This window comes from Typha latifolia, chromosome 11 (genome assembly GCF_019914945.1).
Source record: "Typha latifolia isolate L0001 chromosome 11, TyphaL0001v2, whole genome shotgun sequence".
Classification (NCBI taxonomy): Eukaryota; Viridiplantae; Streptophyta; class Magnoliopsida; order Poales; family Typhaceae; genus Typha; species Typha latifolia.
In genome coordinates this window covers 6,412,864-6,428,659 of record NC_133096.1, presented here as the reverse complement: position 1 = coordinate 6,428,659, position 15,796 = coordinate 6,412,864, and the positions used below count along the sequence as shown (strand labels likewise).

The window sequence follows — 15,796 nt, the reverse complement described above, 5'->3', positions numbered from 1 at the left end:
CTAAATGTAATTGGTGTTCAACGTAACAATATTATTGCTTAGGAAAATCACAACTACCTAAATTAAAACCACATCACTATCTATTAATTGCCATCTTCCACATTGCCAACAACCATCCCTTTGTGCAAACTATCCTTATCATCAATGTGCCTCTAAATTTGATGTACCTGATCATCTAATTGCTGCCCCCCCACCACCACTAGAAGTACAAGAAAATTAATTTGCATCCCAAAAGATGACATTATGGCCATTCCCTTCATACAAAGTCATTATTATTTGCTCCCTAAGAGTCCATTCATCCAGAAAAGGTGGCTGTTTGTTGTGGCTTTATTGAGCAAGACCTTAGTTTTGGCTAGTATTTCCATTATGTAGCTAAGATAGCTTTCAATATGCTTTCTTTATTCAATCTTTGGTTGTCCTGGTGATCACCTTTCTATTATTACCATTTGGGACCATTCATGTGACCCTTACCAACTAGCCCACTTTTTATTGATTATGGATATGGTATAAGAGTATTTTGCATCAACTTTTCTTACTATTTTCTCTAAATTTAGGGGTTTTGACTATTTTTTTTTCCTTTTGGTATTAGAGAACCCCTATTTTATAGTAGTCCATATCAAATTATCTATTATTAATTTTTTTATATATACCAAAGTTAGTCTGATTTTTTGACCAAACTAATCTTCATAAATATTTATTTTACATGTCTAGTATATTTCAAAATTTAAATATAAAGCTATGTGTGTTTGAAAACTGGTGATTTAGTCCGCGATGTCTGAATATAAGTCGTTAACTGAATCAACAATTTATATAGAAATTTTAAATCCTTTAAAAAAAATTGCTGAGATAGAAATTTTTTTAAATTTTTTATAAGTCGTTGAATTAGTTAGCAACTTATATTTAAAAGTCGATGAATTAAAAAATGATATATATATATATATATATATTTTTTTTTTTTTTCTAAAATTCGAGAGTTATATTTGAAAGTCGCTGATTGAGTTGATAGTTTTCGAATACATCTAGTCTCATATTTAAAATTTATAATAAATTAGACATGTAAAAAAATTAGGTGACCCTTAAAATAGTAAAAAACTCAAGTTAATCTTTGTTGTCTAAATTTTGGAGTAGAAAATGTAACAAGGACAGAGATGTGAATGTTCTAAAATTTGGGTCATATTTTTGGCAATAAAGAGAACTGTCTGTAGTTTGATATTTCATTAATATTTGGAACACTAATAAAGTATTTGATACACAAAAGATTTGCTTGGAGTTTGCCACATTGTTTACAAACTTCCATTAAGAATCAAGATGCATGCATATGCATATGAGCATATCTTTTACTCCTATGCTGTGTTAACAGTAGATTATTACATACTAATGGGATTTGTTTAGGCATCATGTGCAAAGTAAACCTACCCATGAGGAATTGGCATGTGAGTTGCTTCCTTTAGTCCAAAACCCAAAGCATATAACATAGCTAACACTATATTTTATGAGTCTATTTTAATAAGATTGAGATCACCACTAATTCAGTAGTAAAAGATTCTTTTATTTAAACAAAAAAAAAGTAGTAAAGGATGATACCCATATCATATCATGTGACAAACTAATATTAAATTTTCATCAGTAAAGCACAACTTAAAGTATGCTAGAAACATTAAGGGCATCTCCACCTTTCTTAACTACTGCGCGAATGCCCTAGTTGATGAAACTATGGCTCTACTTACGGCCATCAAGCGAGCCGCACAATTGTATTAGAAAAACTCTATCTAGATCTTCAGTGATTGCTTAACTTACAGTAAAAGCTCTGAATGGTTTGGCGGAAAAGGCTAATTAGCTAACCCACCCTATTTCTTCTGAAGCAAAGACTATCTTAAAGGCGAATCCTAATATCTATATTTGCTACACTAGCAGAGGCAATAACACAACTGCTCACCTCTTAGCAAAATTTGCTATTAGTAACCAAAATTATAAAACTTGGTCTAGTTAGGAACAAGACACCCTTTGTAGCTATTATTAGAAGACTTAACTTGGTCTCTATATGGCCTTGGCCCACTTAAAATAGCCCACACTGGGATTAGACTGTCATTGCCCATAACAGATGGGCTTGGGCTTAACAGGCAAGCCCATTTAAATGCTACATAGTATGGTTATGGTTATGGTTGGTAAGACTTAACCACTGGACTATGGTTATGGTTGATTTTATTTTTACTATCTATTTTTAAATGCTACATAGTAGTTACCTAAGTAGAAGCTTTGATTAACTCTTGCTCTAAAAATCTTGTTACAATAAGCGTGTTGGATAGATAATATTACATAGATAACTATAGAAATATATATATATATATATATATATAAACGACGACGAGGATGAGCAATTCGAGCCTTGCAAGTAAGAAGGACTCGCTGCATGTTGTTAAGTGGCTTTGTCGTCTACAAGGAAAACACGCACACATTTGTGAATATAATCTTGAAAGGGGAGCTGACTGTCTGCAGAACTAGATGCATGAAGTTGCTACATTAGTATACTTGGCAACCAAAATCGTTGACTGCAGCAAATTGCTTACGTTTGGAGATGCAGAGAATCCTCTTTTACTTTATAATAATATTCATTACTTCACCTCGGGGTGGAGGACAAACTAACTCTAGTATAGTTAATAGTTACCTTCTTATGACCAAGGAGGTAATGCGTTCGACTCTAACTCTAAATAATATTATAGAGAAATTATTTAGTGGTTTTGTGGCTTGACTTGATTCGGTTGATAGCTTGGCAATGCGGTTAGCTTAGAGGAACAGCTCGGCAGCGCAACGACTTAAAGCAGGTCTTAGCGGCGTTTGGCTCAGAGTAATTATTCGGCGACGCATATAGCTTAAAGCCTAGACTATGCAACTAAAAATTCAGTGAGACATAAGTGATTCTATATCTAGGGAGAGTTGGTCTTTTTTTTATTCAGCCTATACTATAAGATAAAAAAAAAAAAATTTCACCTTCGTGAAACTATTGAACAGGTGAACCAAAAATAAATAAATAAAAATAATTAAAAAGAATAGTAGAACCAAAATTAAATGTGGCACGGAGTTCAATGCATTCAACTGCCTTCTCATCTATTATATCAAGAAAGAAAGAAAGAAAGAAAGATTGCTCTTCCTTATCCCCTTATCATCTGACGCACAAAACTCCACAAAATCAATAAAGATCATCCTATCACTTGACTTCTTTCATACATATCCACACTTCATTCTCTCTCCATCTCTCTATCTATATAACTGATCAACTCTTAAAAACCTCAATAGTAAGTACTAGCACGCTATAGAGTTTGTAACAATTAAGTGCTTCTCCAATTGCTTACTACTGGATAGCTAGAGCTAGACAAGAGAGATGGCTTGTTATGATGTTCCTGAGGGAGTGGACATCAGGGGAAGATATGATGTGGAGTTCGCCAAGATCCTCACCAGGGAGGCGCTTCTATTCGTCGCCGGATTGCAGCGGGAGTTCCGCGGGCAAATCCGGTATGCGATGGAGTGCCGCCGGGAGGCGAAGAGGAGGTACAATTCTGGTGCGTCGCCGGGGTTTGACCCGGCGACGAGGTTTGTTCGGGAAGGGGACTGGATGTGCGCGCCGCTGCCGCCGGCGATCGCCGACCGCACCGTGGAGATCACCGGGCCCGTGGAGCGGAAGATGGTCATCAATGCTCTTAACTCCGGGGCCAAAGTCTTCATGGTAAGTTGCAAGTTGTGCGCTTCTCAAGGATCAAAATATTTACAAGTCAACTATCAAAGAAAATTTATAAAAGGTAAAAACTATAATAATTCCTAATAAATCGACCAATATTGATAAAATTTAACTCTAAACAGTTGAAAATTCAAGAGAGTCAACTACTAGCCCAAGCTTAGATCATTGAAGTCCTAAAATTGTGGTCCTCTTGGTTGTAGGCTGACTTTGAGGATGCTTTGTCGCCGAGTTGGGAGAATCTAATGAAAGGGCAAGTCAACCTCCGAGATGCGGTTAATGGAACAATAAGTTTTCACGACCAGGCACGTAATAGGGTGTACAAACTCAATGACAAGATTGCCAAGCTCTTTGTCCGGCCCCGGGGCTGGCATTTGCCGGAGGCCCATATCCTCGTCGACGGTGAGCCGGCGGCCGGCTGCCTCGTGGATTTTGGGCTCTACTTCTTCCACAACCAGGCCCAGTTCAGGTCCACCCAAGGTGGTGGATTTGGACCTTTCTTCTACCTTCCAAAGATGGAGCACTCAAGGTAAAAATATATTATCACTTTGCACCACATATTTTTAATATTTACGTAGACGCCCTTAGTTATTTGACCTTTTCTATTAATGAGAAGTTGAGTATGGAATGACTATTCATCTTATATAATAATAAACTAATAAGACAAGGTTCAAAGTGAAAACTTCCCTATGCCGAGACTAATTTCAGGGAGGCGAAGATATGGAACTGCGTGTTCGAGAGGGCGGAGAAGATGGCGGGCGTGGAGAGGGGAAGCATTCGAGCGACGGTGTTGATCGAGACATTGCCGGCGGCGTTCGAGATGGAGGAGATCCTGTACGAGCTGAGGGAGCACTCAGCGGGGCTCAACTGCGGCCGGTGGGACTACATCTTTAGCTACGTGAAGACTTTCCAAGCCCACGCCGACCGCCTCCTCCCCGACCGGGTGGAGGTCGGCATGGCGCAGCACTTCATGCGCAGCTACTCCGACCTCCTCATCCGCACCTGCCACCGACGCGGAGTCCACGCCATGGGCGGCATGGTATTTATATATGTGTTCCATTTTTACAATTTACACCCTACATTTTGTTCCTTTATATTATTATTATTATTATTATTAATGCTCTATCACAGGGGATAATATGCTAAAAGTCAAAGCACAAGCCACAAGCCACAAGGGTGTCTCAGTCTGTAGTATAATATATTAAATCGCCGCTAAAATCTTTCTTTCAAAATTACCGTTGTAGTTAAAGCTAGTAAACATATATAAGTAACAAAAATACCGTTTTCTTTTTCTTAGTTTAGAATGTAGAATATTTTTCAATAATTTTTATCTTTTTTGTTGTACTATGATGTTAGGCATAATATTTGATAGTTTTTAAATCAATTTAATTAGTTTATACAAGGACAAAATAGTCTTTTCAAACATAAATTGTGTCTTAATCATGATTAGTTAGATTTAACTAACGTAATGGTCTTTTAAAGTTAACCCAATAATTTTAAAAGTTTTCAGTGGCAATTATGTAAGAATCCAATATAATTATATAATGGGACAATTACACAGTTAATTACTAGAATTACTCCCTGTGCTAATGATTTGCAATTTACCTTCCGTAAGGACTAATCTGATACCATTCAGAATCAAAACCATAAGAAGTAATCCTACTGATAAATAATTTGGAGTTGAAACCATCAGAATATTAACTTGTGGGCTTGGTAATATTGCACCGTTCCATTGGCTTGGCAGGCTGCTCAGATTCCGATCCGGGACAACCCGGCGGCCAACGAAGCGGCGTTGGAGTTGGTACGCAAGGACAAGCTCCGGGAGGTCCTCGCCGGCCACGACGGCACTTGGGCGGCGCACCCGGGCCTCATCCCGGCCATCATGGAGGTATTCAAGACCCACATGGGCGACAGGCCCAACCAGATCCACACCGCAAGGCGTGACGACGCCGCCGCCATCACCGCCGACGACCTCCTCCAGAGACCGCGAGGGTCGAGGACGATGGACGGACTCCGGCTCAACACTCGCGTCGGCATCCAGTACCTCGCCGCGTGGCTCACCGGCACCGGCTCGGTGCCGCTCTACAATCTCATGGAGGACGCGGCGACCGCCGAGATCAGCAGGGTGCAGAACTGGCAGTGGCTCAAGTACGGCGCGGTACTCGATGGCGACGGCGTGAAAGCTACGGTTACGCCGGAATTATTCGCGAGGGTGGTGGAAGAGGAGATGGCGAGGATAGAAAAGGAGGTCGGGCCGGAGAGGTTCCGGCGAGGGATGTACAAGGCAGCCGGAAAGATCTTTGCCAGGCAATGCATGGCTCCTGAGCTGGATGATTTCCTGACACTGGATGCTTATAACAACATTGTTGTGCACCACCCAAAGGCATCTTCCAGGCTCTGAGTAGAGACAAGACTTCCAAGTATTTTATAGTAGTTGGTGTTTACTGCATCCATGCATGTCTCTGTTAAAATAATGAGTTCTTACCTTTGCAGGCCTGATGCTGATCACGGTCATTCATAGCTGAGAGTTGAGAGGAAACTTTGATAGTATCAGGAGGGATATTTCATCATCATATGAATGTTGTACACAATAATAACAAGAGTACTCTTTTGCCTTAACTCTTATGACCTCACAAAAGATGAGAATGGAAATGGCCAACTATATGGATCCTGTTGATAAATAATTTGAAATAATCAACCATAACCGATCACTGGAAAAAAAAAATAAGAAGATAAAAAGTTTGACGGGCAAGAAATGTGGTAGCGAAATGAATTTACAGTCGATATATAACATCAAACATGTTCAATTGATGTTTTTACACCATAAGAACAGTTTATATGTACATGAGAATAAATCATTAACTATGTAATCTCTCTAATGTACAAAGTGAACAGAAGCAGCTGTTGATGATCATCAAAGTGTTGCCCTTCCCGCCATAAAAATCATTCTGCAGATCAAGTGAACAGTAGCAGCCGTGATGAGCCCCAAGATGGCACCAGCTACAACCTGAGACATGTCAAAACACTTTGCAGATGTTGAATATGGTGGTGGTTAGGAGAATTTTTCTGCGTCATTTTTACCCCCTTATGGATTTTAAGAACAGATTGGACATCATCCAAAGAATGAGAATGATATGGCCTATGATTGGAACAATTTCAATGTTGTAATGTAGGTCTCAGAAGACTGCCATAACTCATAAGTTAAAAACAAGAATAGTTCCCCACCTAATTTGGGAGGAGTTTTAGCATTCTTTCTAACAGCTTTAGCCAATAATAGGGTTAAAGAAAGCACAGAAATATATATAAACATGTATCTTTGCTAATGATTTCTGCATGAAGTTCTCTAGAAGTTTGAGTTAAATTGGTAGAGTGGTTACAGATGAGCAGATCCAAGCTGAGAACTATCTACAGTGTTCAGAATTGGTCTGCTAGGGCAATGAGAAACACCTGAGCGCAACCTTTAAATTTTGCTGCCTCGGTTCATTAAAGAATTTGAATTACGATTCTGAGAGGAGTTTAAGCCTACCAAGTTTTCTACAATTCATTTTCAGTTTGCTTATGAGTGAGCACTGTATAGGCCTTGAGCTTGGCTTGTTTTGCAACCAATCAATCTTGCACTAAGCTTTCAGCCAGGTGAGTCCAAGCTGTTGTGAACATTTTGCTTCATTTTCAACCTTATATTTCTTATGAAATGCATATGAAATATATCAACCTATAATATTCAGATTTCATCAGCAGATCAGTTCATTCACAACTTTGAGGCATGCAATCGAACCTGAAGAAGAGTGTGACCAAGAAGCTCACGCAATGGCCTTGTGTCAGATAGCGGATGCTCTTCTGGGAGTTCACATACGATTTGATTCAACACCTGGAAGAGAAGAAAGAAAGAGGAGAAAGTTAACAATTGAGCATTACAAACACTGGTCTTAAAAGTTTCTTACATACTGTATAAACTAACAAAACAAGCATTATTAGGCCAAAGGCAAGACATTGTCTAATAAAGCTAAAGACGGGAAGTGTCTACTTGCCAAATGGGTAACACAATTTGGTTAATTTATATTGATTCATTTTGAAAAGAACAAAATAGCAAGCATTTGATTTATACAAATTGACCTATGTAAATATCATAGATGAAGGTCTTTTACTTCTTTCTCAAAGTGGAAGAGGAACTACCATGTTAAATTGACTTCAGCCTTCCAATTTAAGAGATATGACCCTACATCTTCGATAATAGGCCTTAAACAAGGTAATATTGCCAAGTAAATCTTATGTTAAGTCCCTTTTCAGGAGCAGAAGTCCAGAAATTTCAAGATATTTCATAGATCTTTCCAAATGTAACATGTAGTTCACAGGAAACTCAATAGTCAACAAAGCAGGGAAAGTGTTTTGTCAAGTTGTAGTATCAATGAGTCAATTTCGGACCTTTCACAGTATCTAGAGTGTGTTCATCAGTTCTTGATTTATATGTCCCTAAATTTTAGACCCATTCTTATCTAGGAACTTTTGACCCATTCTTGAATGTCTTTTACCAGTAGTAACCATTCATCGTAGTTTCTCACTCACGGGATGGCTAAATATTGGTGATGATAATATGACAATGACAGGTTATCATGCACTACAAACCCAATAAAATACTTATCTACTGTCTCCAACCTTACGAGTTCTCTAATTAAGGTGAATCCAGTTGAAATTTGTCCAGACACCAAGAAGATGAAAAATATATAGTCATCTTATTGATGTCTGTCGGGAATGAGCTACTATGAAGCATGGATGGCCGTGCCGACCGACACGGGGCGTGCCGGTCGGCACTTGCCGTGCTGGTGGCGTACCGGCACATGGCACGAGGGGTGCCGTACGACACCCCTCCTAATAGTTCTGCCGCTCGCCGTCGACTTCGTTGTCGAGCTACCCATTGCCGATCGCCGTTGCCGTCGCAGTCGGGTGCCCTAGCCCGAGGGAGGAGAGACCGAGAGAGAGTGAGAGAGAAATTGAGAGAGAGAGAGAGATCAGTTAAAACTTAAATTGCGGATCTACAACTTAAGTTTTAACCGATCTCTCTCTCTCTCTCTCTCTCTCTCTCTCGGTCTCTCCTTCTCCCTTGGGCTAGGGCACTCGACGATGGCGGCAACGGCGATCAGAGAGCGGCAAGTGGCGACGGCGATCAGCGAGCGGCGACGACGAAGGTGAGTATCTCTTTTTTTTTCTCTCCTCTTACGGCACGACCATCGTTGCTATGAAGAATGATATTTTGAGAGGGTGAAAAGGGAGAGAGAGATCAATAACTCTTAAAGATTGATCTGTTACAGAACTGTCAGTACACTTATCTAAAAGTCAAAGCAAAGGATTTCCAGCATCCAAGTACCAAATTCAAGCACTATGTTAGAAGAATAACATACTATGTGAAAATTATATCATAAAGTATTACCAATGGTCCAATAGGGCACTTTTGATGGTGATGATGTAATGACATACCTCTGCCTGCTTTCCAGCATGGAGCCGAATGCCAGAAGCATCATACATTACCTACAACAAAGGTTTCATGTGACAAGTCAAAAAATTTGAAGACATCACAATATTAGCATTAATATACAAAGTACAAACACATTTTTACTCTTTCTAAAGTCAAAAATGGAAATGTTGAAGTGCTCACAAACCATCATTAAAATATTATCAGATTTGCAAGAGATCTGAAATATCCTAGAAATATGTGATAACTGATAACTAATCTTATACAATGCAAGCAATATTGCAAAAAAATTAACATAGCCATGGTTAAAATTCTCGAGGATCAGGAAATACATAAACTACAACTCTTAAATGGCTCTCCGCCCTAGAACCATATGGTTTAGAAGGATATTATGTAAGTCTAAAGTTTTAAAGGATTCATAATTCATCATAAACAAAATAATGATAGCTCCTTTTTAAGTTTTTAAGTAACGAGTACATCGGACTATTACATCACTACTGAAGGACTCTTTTCTGATGATTCTTCATGGTAAATTTTAACTGAAAGATTGAAAATATAAACAATTCAGTCCGAGAAAAGTTCAATCATGTCACTTAATCAAATATATTATTTGATTGATGACTTGATTCAACATAAACATGCCAAAGGGGACAGATCTTGGATGGACAAGAGATATAATTTCTACAAATCTGCATAAGAAAAAACTTATTACCTGGAGATTGAAAGTAGACACAGACAAATAGAAAACAATTCAAGCATATCATCCCAAATTTATGGAACATAAGCTTGTTTGGTTCCTTTTGCGATTGAGAGAATCCATGTTAATATGAAGAACAATTAGAAAGGAGCAAGATTTCTGATCAGTTTTATGCAAGAAATCAAGGTTTAGTTACTTTCTAAACCCTATGACATGAAAAGTATTGGTCTAGTGCTATCTTGAATCATGTCCTACTGCACACAGCAGCACAAGCACAGAGAATGGACAATTTTTTAATATGCTGTTAATTTAACATCAACCCTCCAAATATAGTTGTCAGTTTCCAGCAAAAGGACAAGTACATATATAGTGAATTACTTAAAGAACTAAACAAGACCAGTAGGCAGGTATCCATCTTCCTGGTTGTAGCTTCATGGAAGCTATTGATATGAACTTTGAAGAATTTACAAGTCAGCACTATTAGTTTAATTAACTTTTCTCATACAAACCACCACATCATTATCTCTCTTATCAAATGAACCTACCAGACATTAACTAATCCTATAATATTTTTTTTACTTCTATAAGTACATTAAAAATTTTAAATTAATGAAAATTTACATTAACGATATGGAAAGCCATCCTAGGTTCACAGATTGCCAACTCAGCGCTATATACTGGTGATAGCCCTTGGGGTACCATGCTGCCTCACTACTAACGCAAGCTTGGGATAATAACATACATGATTTTAAATAACCAACATATGAACAAATAGAAGAGCCCTATATTTAATAAATGAAATTACTTCAATTTCCAGTAATGGCCGTTGTCAACTCTTAGTAAATAGAACGTCCATCCCCTACTGATCCTGATTGAAATTATATTACCTTGATTAATAGAATGCTATTAAGAAGGGAGTTTCCAACCCCTTTCTTCCCTTCCTAACAACTGCATCCCAGCTATATCTTTTGGACTACCTAAGCAGTTTCTATTAGCTGACAAATTATCCATCCAATTCTACGTTTATCTTTAATCAAAGAAGAAAGGTTCAAATGGTAGCCTTCACCCAATAATGGAGATTGAAAGTGTTATTTCTATACCGCATGGTTTTTATTGGATGCCCCACTGTCCATGGTTCTGTGAAGGTCTTCAAGCTTTGCCGTGAAAATATCAGTCTATAAACTTCTTATCTGGAAACTCAACTATTCACTGCAACTTACTTTACCTTCTCAAATTTGGATATTTTAACTGTTTTTATATACCTTAACATGTAGAAAAGCCATATTGGTTGATTTTTCTCTCTTGAATTTTTGAGCCTTTCATTTGAAATTAAGGATTACTATCTCCCTAAACGAAATTCTTGCAAAGAGATGCAGTAAGACTCTTCATAGTCTCTCCAAATTAGTAACCAGGAAAGACAATGAGTGGCATCAAGACCATGCTCAATGGGTAAGGAAATTCCATCTAGATATATTCTACTGTGTTACTACAGTATAAAAATATTGAATATTCTTTAATATACTATTACATTATGGTGCAGATTAAGTAAAGAAATCTAGCAAAAGCAAAAGTCAAGGAAGGGCAGGCTAAAGATTGTGCTCAAAAGGTAAGGAAATTTCATGTATACATACATCTGAATACAGAAATTGGCAATATAATGCAGAAGGAAAAGCTATTTAAAAGAAACTGATAGACAAATTCACTAAAAAGAAGGAAGTTCATAAGATTGGGGGTTCAAAAACCAACTTTCCATGAGATCTAAGAGAAAGGAGAATGGCTTACAATAGTTGCTAGTATTACTGAAGTAGCAAAGGTCGAGCCACCAAAGCCATCTTGTAATCCAGTAGCTACTGCAAGAGCTGTAACTGTCGCACAATGGGAGGATGGCATCCCACCAGAAGCTACAAACTGCCTAGCATCCCATTTTTTCTCCTTGTACCTGCAATTTTAAGCAAATAAAGATCTTTGGAGAAATTGTAATAAACAAAAAATTTCCCTTGTAAGGCAAATTGAAATGATCGCTAGGTTTATGAAACAAATATTAGGAAATTGTAATAAACAAAATATTTAGCATGTTCAAATTCTACCTGGATACATAAGCTAGATAAAGTTTTATTCATGAGCCAAGAGAAAGGAAAACTGTGAAAAGCTGATTGCAAAGTTAGAGAAAATCCAAGCAAGGGTACTTCATCAAACTATACTACTCGAAATAAGTTCATTTGTGGAAGACAGCAAGGTTAATATCCAGACCAAGCAGCATTCGTTATGTTTCTAGTGTAGTAAATGCATAAATATGTCCAAGAAAATGGAGAATCAAATTTGTAAACCAAATTTGTAAATTCCAATTCCTAGAAAATAAAATAGACCTCCTAGTTTTGTTGATTCCGCCTTTTTGAAGAATTGGATAAACTGCACTCTTAATTTCATCAAAACCGTCCTTTGGAATCATATACTAAACTTCAATTTGTTAATTGATTTAGGACTTAATACACATGACAAATTTGACAGTCTGGGTTTACATTTCAGGAGAAATCACTTGTCTTTTTTAATGTACCTCCTCTGCTGCCCCATCCTCTCTCTCCCTCTCTCCCTCTCTCCCTCTCTCCCTCCCTCCCTTTTGGTGATGATAGGGCTTTCTCCTCCTTGATTCTCTCTCAGATGTGCACATGATGAGGTCATAGTAGCAATGGAGAAGGATGGCAAGCCCATCAACAGACATGCCAAGTTTGAGTTAGGAAATTAAAGAACACAGGAATAAATTCATATCTCTTTCCAAATGACAAATGAATCGAAGTCATTTCAATTGTTTTTGAACCAAAGCATTGAAATCCATTTCTAATTTTCAACTAAATATTCATGATCTTAAATTAATTGAATTCTATCTAGATATGGTTGCAAAGAGAGTATTTAGAAATAGCAAACCAGCAGAAGGAGAACAGAGAGAGCAAAGGAAGAGGATAAGAATAGGAAGAACAGATAATTATTTAGAGTTTCTTCAAACCAAAAGGTGATTCACACTTAGCGGAGGTACACATGCAAGAAAAGGAAAACCTATGCTTCGTCTGTCCCTCATTCATACAACAACTGAACTACGTACTACAGTTGATGAGACCAAACAGAATTCCAAACATAACTCAAAAACACCAAATGAAAGAAAAGGAAAGTAGAACAGCTTATAGTAATGGGTGAAGAAATCTCTTCCTATCACTTATAATGGCTGAGATTAGACAATTTAAAAAAGCCATTTAATGAGTATTAAACAACCAGTAAGACACAAAATAAATAAAATGGCAAAAACAATAAAGAAGATTTTATGGGACACAAAAAAAAACCACCAATAGGACAGAAAATAAAGACAATCAATGGGCTTTCTCACAGTCTTCCCTTCCTCTATTTTCCCTTCTTTTCCCCTGCTCCTTTCTATTATAATCTATTAAAACCAATCAATATCTCACTAAGTTCTTCAATGGTTGCCTTCTTAGAAAATATTGTCAAGTTGTTGTCATTGTTAAAGTTGTTGTTGAAACTTTTATCTGGCTCTAAAGCCTAGTATACACACTCTGAACATAATTGAGCTAAAAAACTCATTAACATTCTCAGTGATAACTACTTTGAAGCATAATATAGATCAGTAATTGAAAAAAAAAATTTAAATCATTTCTAAAAATGCTAACATCCCTTTAGTCCTTATGCTCGCAAGGAATCAAACCCATATAAATAGTCGCCTACCAAAAATGAATTCCAAAAGCAAAACTTTCACTCCATCAACTACTTCAGGACAATTTCCAAACAGTCCAACACTTTACCACCTAACTTTCAAACCTAACTAATATAACCCAAATACCAATTTCCTAAACCAAATTAATTAAACGAACCGAACAAAGATCTCATCCACTAAAACTAGGAAGAAGGAAACCAAAGAAGGAATCAAAATTCCTTCAAAATGGAAGATATCGAGAAAAGTGATCGAGAGGGAGATACCAGGTGGTGAAGAACTTGGTCGACTGGGCGAGCGCGAAGGCGACGACGGCTGAGATGAGCGGATAGTTACGGAAGAGAGAGGAATAACTCCACGCGTCATCCATCCCTCCTATTCTTATTCTCTCTTTATTCTTCTTCCGCTTATTCCGACCTTCCTCGTTTATTCCGGTTTTCGATCGTACGAGAGAGCGAGAGAGAGAGAGAGAGAGAGAGAGAGAGAGAGAGAGAGAGAGAGAGAGAGAGAGAGAGAGAGAGAGGCGGTGCTTCCTCTCCAGGTGGTCTGTGCGCCAGCTTGGGGAAGTTTTTGGTCATAAATTGCTTGATTGTTTATAGGTTGGCCAACGGTCTGGCTCTTTGGTCACTTGTTTGGGTAGTTTTAAGAGTGACGTAAGCTGAATATGCTACGCATGTTTTAATAAGATACCCGAATATACCCTCCAATAGAAGATACTTTCTCAAATACCAAGGGGTATCTTAGAATATCTTTATTATTAAATAATTATTCCTCAAGTGAGATGAGATGAGATGAGAGGATCACTCCTTTTAAGTGAGCATCACTCCTTATGAATCAAATATTTCTCTTCTGAAATTTTTTTCCAATCTTTTTAATCCAAGTATCAATAGCATAAAATGAGAAGGGAAAACATAGTTAATACACCCACCCCAATATAGGTTAACAGGTATAGTCTTGTCATTTTGTATTAGACTGTATTTATTATATTAAAGAAAAAATTGCATTTAATGCAACGTAGTTTATACGTAGTTGTGGCTTGCACTTTGTTGCTATGTTACTATTATTTCTTGAGGGTGGAAGGGGAATATCCCATTAGTATTAAATGTAATCATTTTATTATGGCATGCAACTTCAATGTTGCCATCTAAGTTGACCTTAAGAAGGATCCAGACTACTAATGAGTAATTTTAGCGTATCCTAGGAATAAGGTTTTTTTTTTTTTTTTTGGGGCTTCCATTCATTGTTTAGCTTCTCTAACTAAATCAAATCATAGAACTACGTTTTGTTAATAATTCTTTAGGTTTTCATTTGACTTGCCGTTTGGCAAACTTAATTCTCAGCGAACTATTTCTGAAAAAGAATCATGCTTGCTTGACCTCAGAGTGTACCTAGAAATTTTGTTGATGGTTTCCTATATATCAAGGGAGTTTTTACCTATATTTATTTCAAATATCTAATATATTTAAATATTTAAATATGAGATTAGATATAATTGAAAACCTAACTTTTTAAATATTAGTAGCTGAGTGAATGACTTATATAAAAATTTTAAATTCTCTAAAAGATTAAGAAATATAAGAGAGAAATTTCTTATACTTAGAAGTCCATAAACTAAAAAGCAACTTTTAGTTTTTAATTTTAAAGTTCACAATTTTTACAGATTTTAAATTTTTATATAAGTTGTTAACTAGGTTAGCAAAATAAATTAGACCTGCAAAAAAAATATTTCAAGCTATTTAGCTGCTAGAATATGAGAAAGAAAAGTAGTCACTTTTACAAATTTATCTATTTGTGACATTTAATTACAGAAAATAAATAAAAAAATATAACTCCTTTACCTAATAAAAATAGCTCCATTTTTTTTAACTTTATTCTTAAGAGGAGAAAGAGTCTATTCACTCAAGTTTAATCATGGGTTGATCTCCACTTTCTAACCAAACATATATTAATACTAACTCACCAATTATTAATAAGTTTAAGCTGATAGAAAACAATGTTTTATTCCTTTATAAACACTCACATAGCTCGAGACGTAATTAAGCTGCCTGTAACTTAAGTCACTCAACAAGGAACTACAAATAAAATTTGATGCATCACAGAGGTCTCACCAAATAATATCGTATGCATCACGCAGAGGCCGTGAAACCAAACTTAGTACTAAGACTTACAATGATCAACTAAAAGCAC

At 37.0% G+C, this 15,796-nt stretch overlaps 2 protein-coding genes across 2 annotated transcripts; one reads left to right on the top strand and one right to left on the bottom strand.

Annotated features, from left to right (window-relative positions):
- Positions 1 to 3,379: 3,379 nt before the first annotated feature.
- Positions 3,380 to 6,392, top strand: LOC140798296 (malate synthase, glyoxysomal). The gene is made up of 4 exons (XM_073152106.1): positions 3,380 to 3,721; positions 3,934 to 4,259; positions 4,439 to 4,769; positions 5,475 to 6,392. The coding sequence occupies exons 1-4, from the start codon at positions 3,380 to 3,382 to the stop codon at positions 6,129 to 6,131; spliced, it is 1,656 nt and encodes a 551-aa protein (XP_073008207.1). The 3' UTR covers positions 6,132 to 6,392.
- Positions 6,393 to 6,488: 96 nt separating this feature from the next.
- On the bottom strand, positions 6,489 to 14,213 carry LOC140798297 (uncharacterized). Its single transcript, XM_073152107.1, has 5 exons — positions 13,876 to 14,213; positions 11,677 to 11,833; positions 9,203 to 9,253; positions 7,506 to 7,598; positions 6,489 to 6,737 (listed from the first exon to the last, which is right to left on the bottom strand). The coding sequence occupies exons 1-5, from the start codon at positions 13,977 to 13,979 to the stop codon at positions 6,645 to 6,647; spliced, it is 498 nt and encodes a 165-aa protein (XP_073008208.1). The 5' UTR covers positions 13,980 to 14,213; the 3' UTR covers positions 6,489 to 6,644.
- Positions 14,214 to 15,796: the final 1,583 nt, after the last annotated feature.

Bases quoted from the DNA above. Each gene is read 5' to 3' on its own strand.
- LOC140798297 (XM_073152107.1), bottom strand. From the start codon at position 13,979: ATGGATGACGCGTGGAGTTATTCCTCTCTCTTCCGTAACTATCCGCTC. The intron at 9,254-11,676 runs GTAAGCCATTCT...CCTTTGTTGTAG, and splicing joins CAGTAATACTAGCAACTATT to GTAATGTATGATGCTTCTGG. The intron at 6,738-7,505 runs GTTCGATTGCAT...GACATGTCTCAG, and splicing joins TTGGTCACACTCTTCTTCAG to GTTGTAGCTGGTGCCATCTT.
- LOC140798296 (XM_073152106.1), top strand. From the start codon at position 3,380: ATGGCTTGTTATGATGTTCCTGAGGGAGTGGACATCAGGGGAAGATAT. The intron at 4,260-4,438 runs GTAAAAATATAT...GACTAATTTCAG, and splicing joins CCAAAGATGGAGCACTCAAG to GGAGGCGAAGATATGGAACT. The intron at 4,770-5,474 runs GTATTTATATAT...TTGGCTTGGCAG, and splicing joins TCCACGCCATGGGCGGCATG to GCTGCTCAGATTCCGATCCG.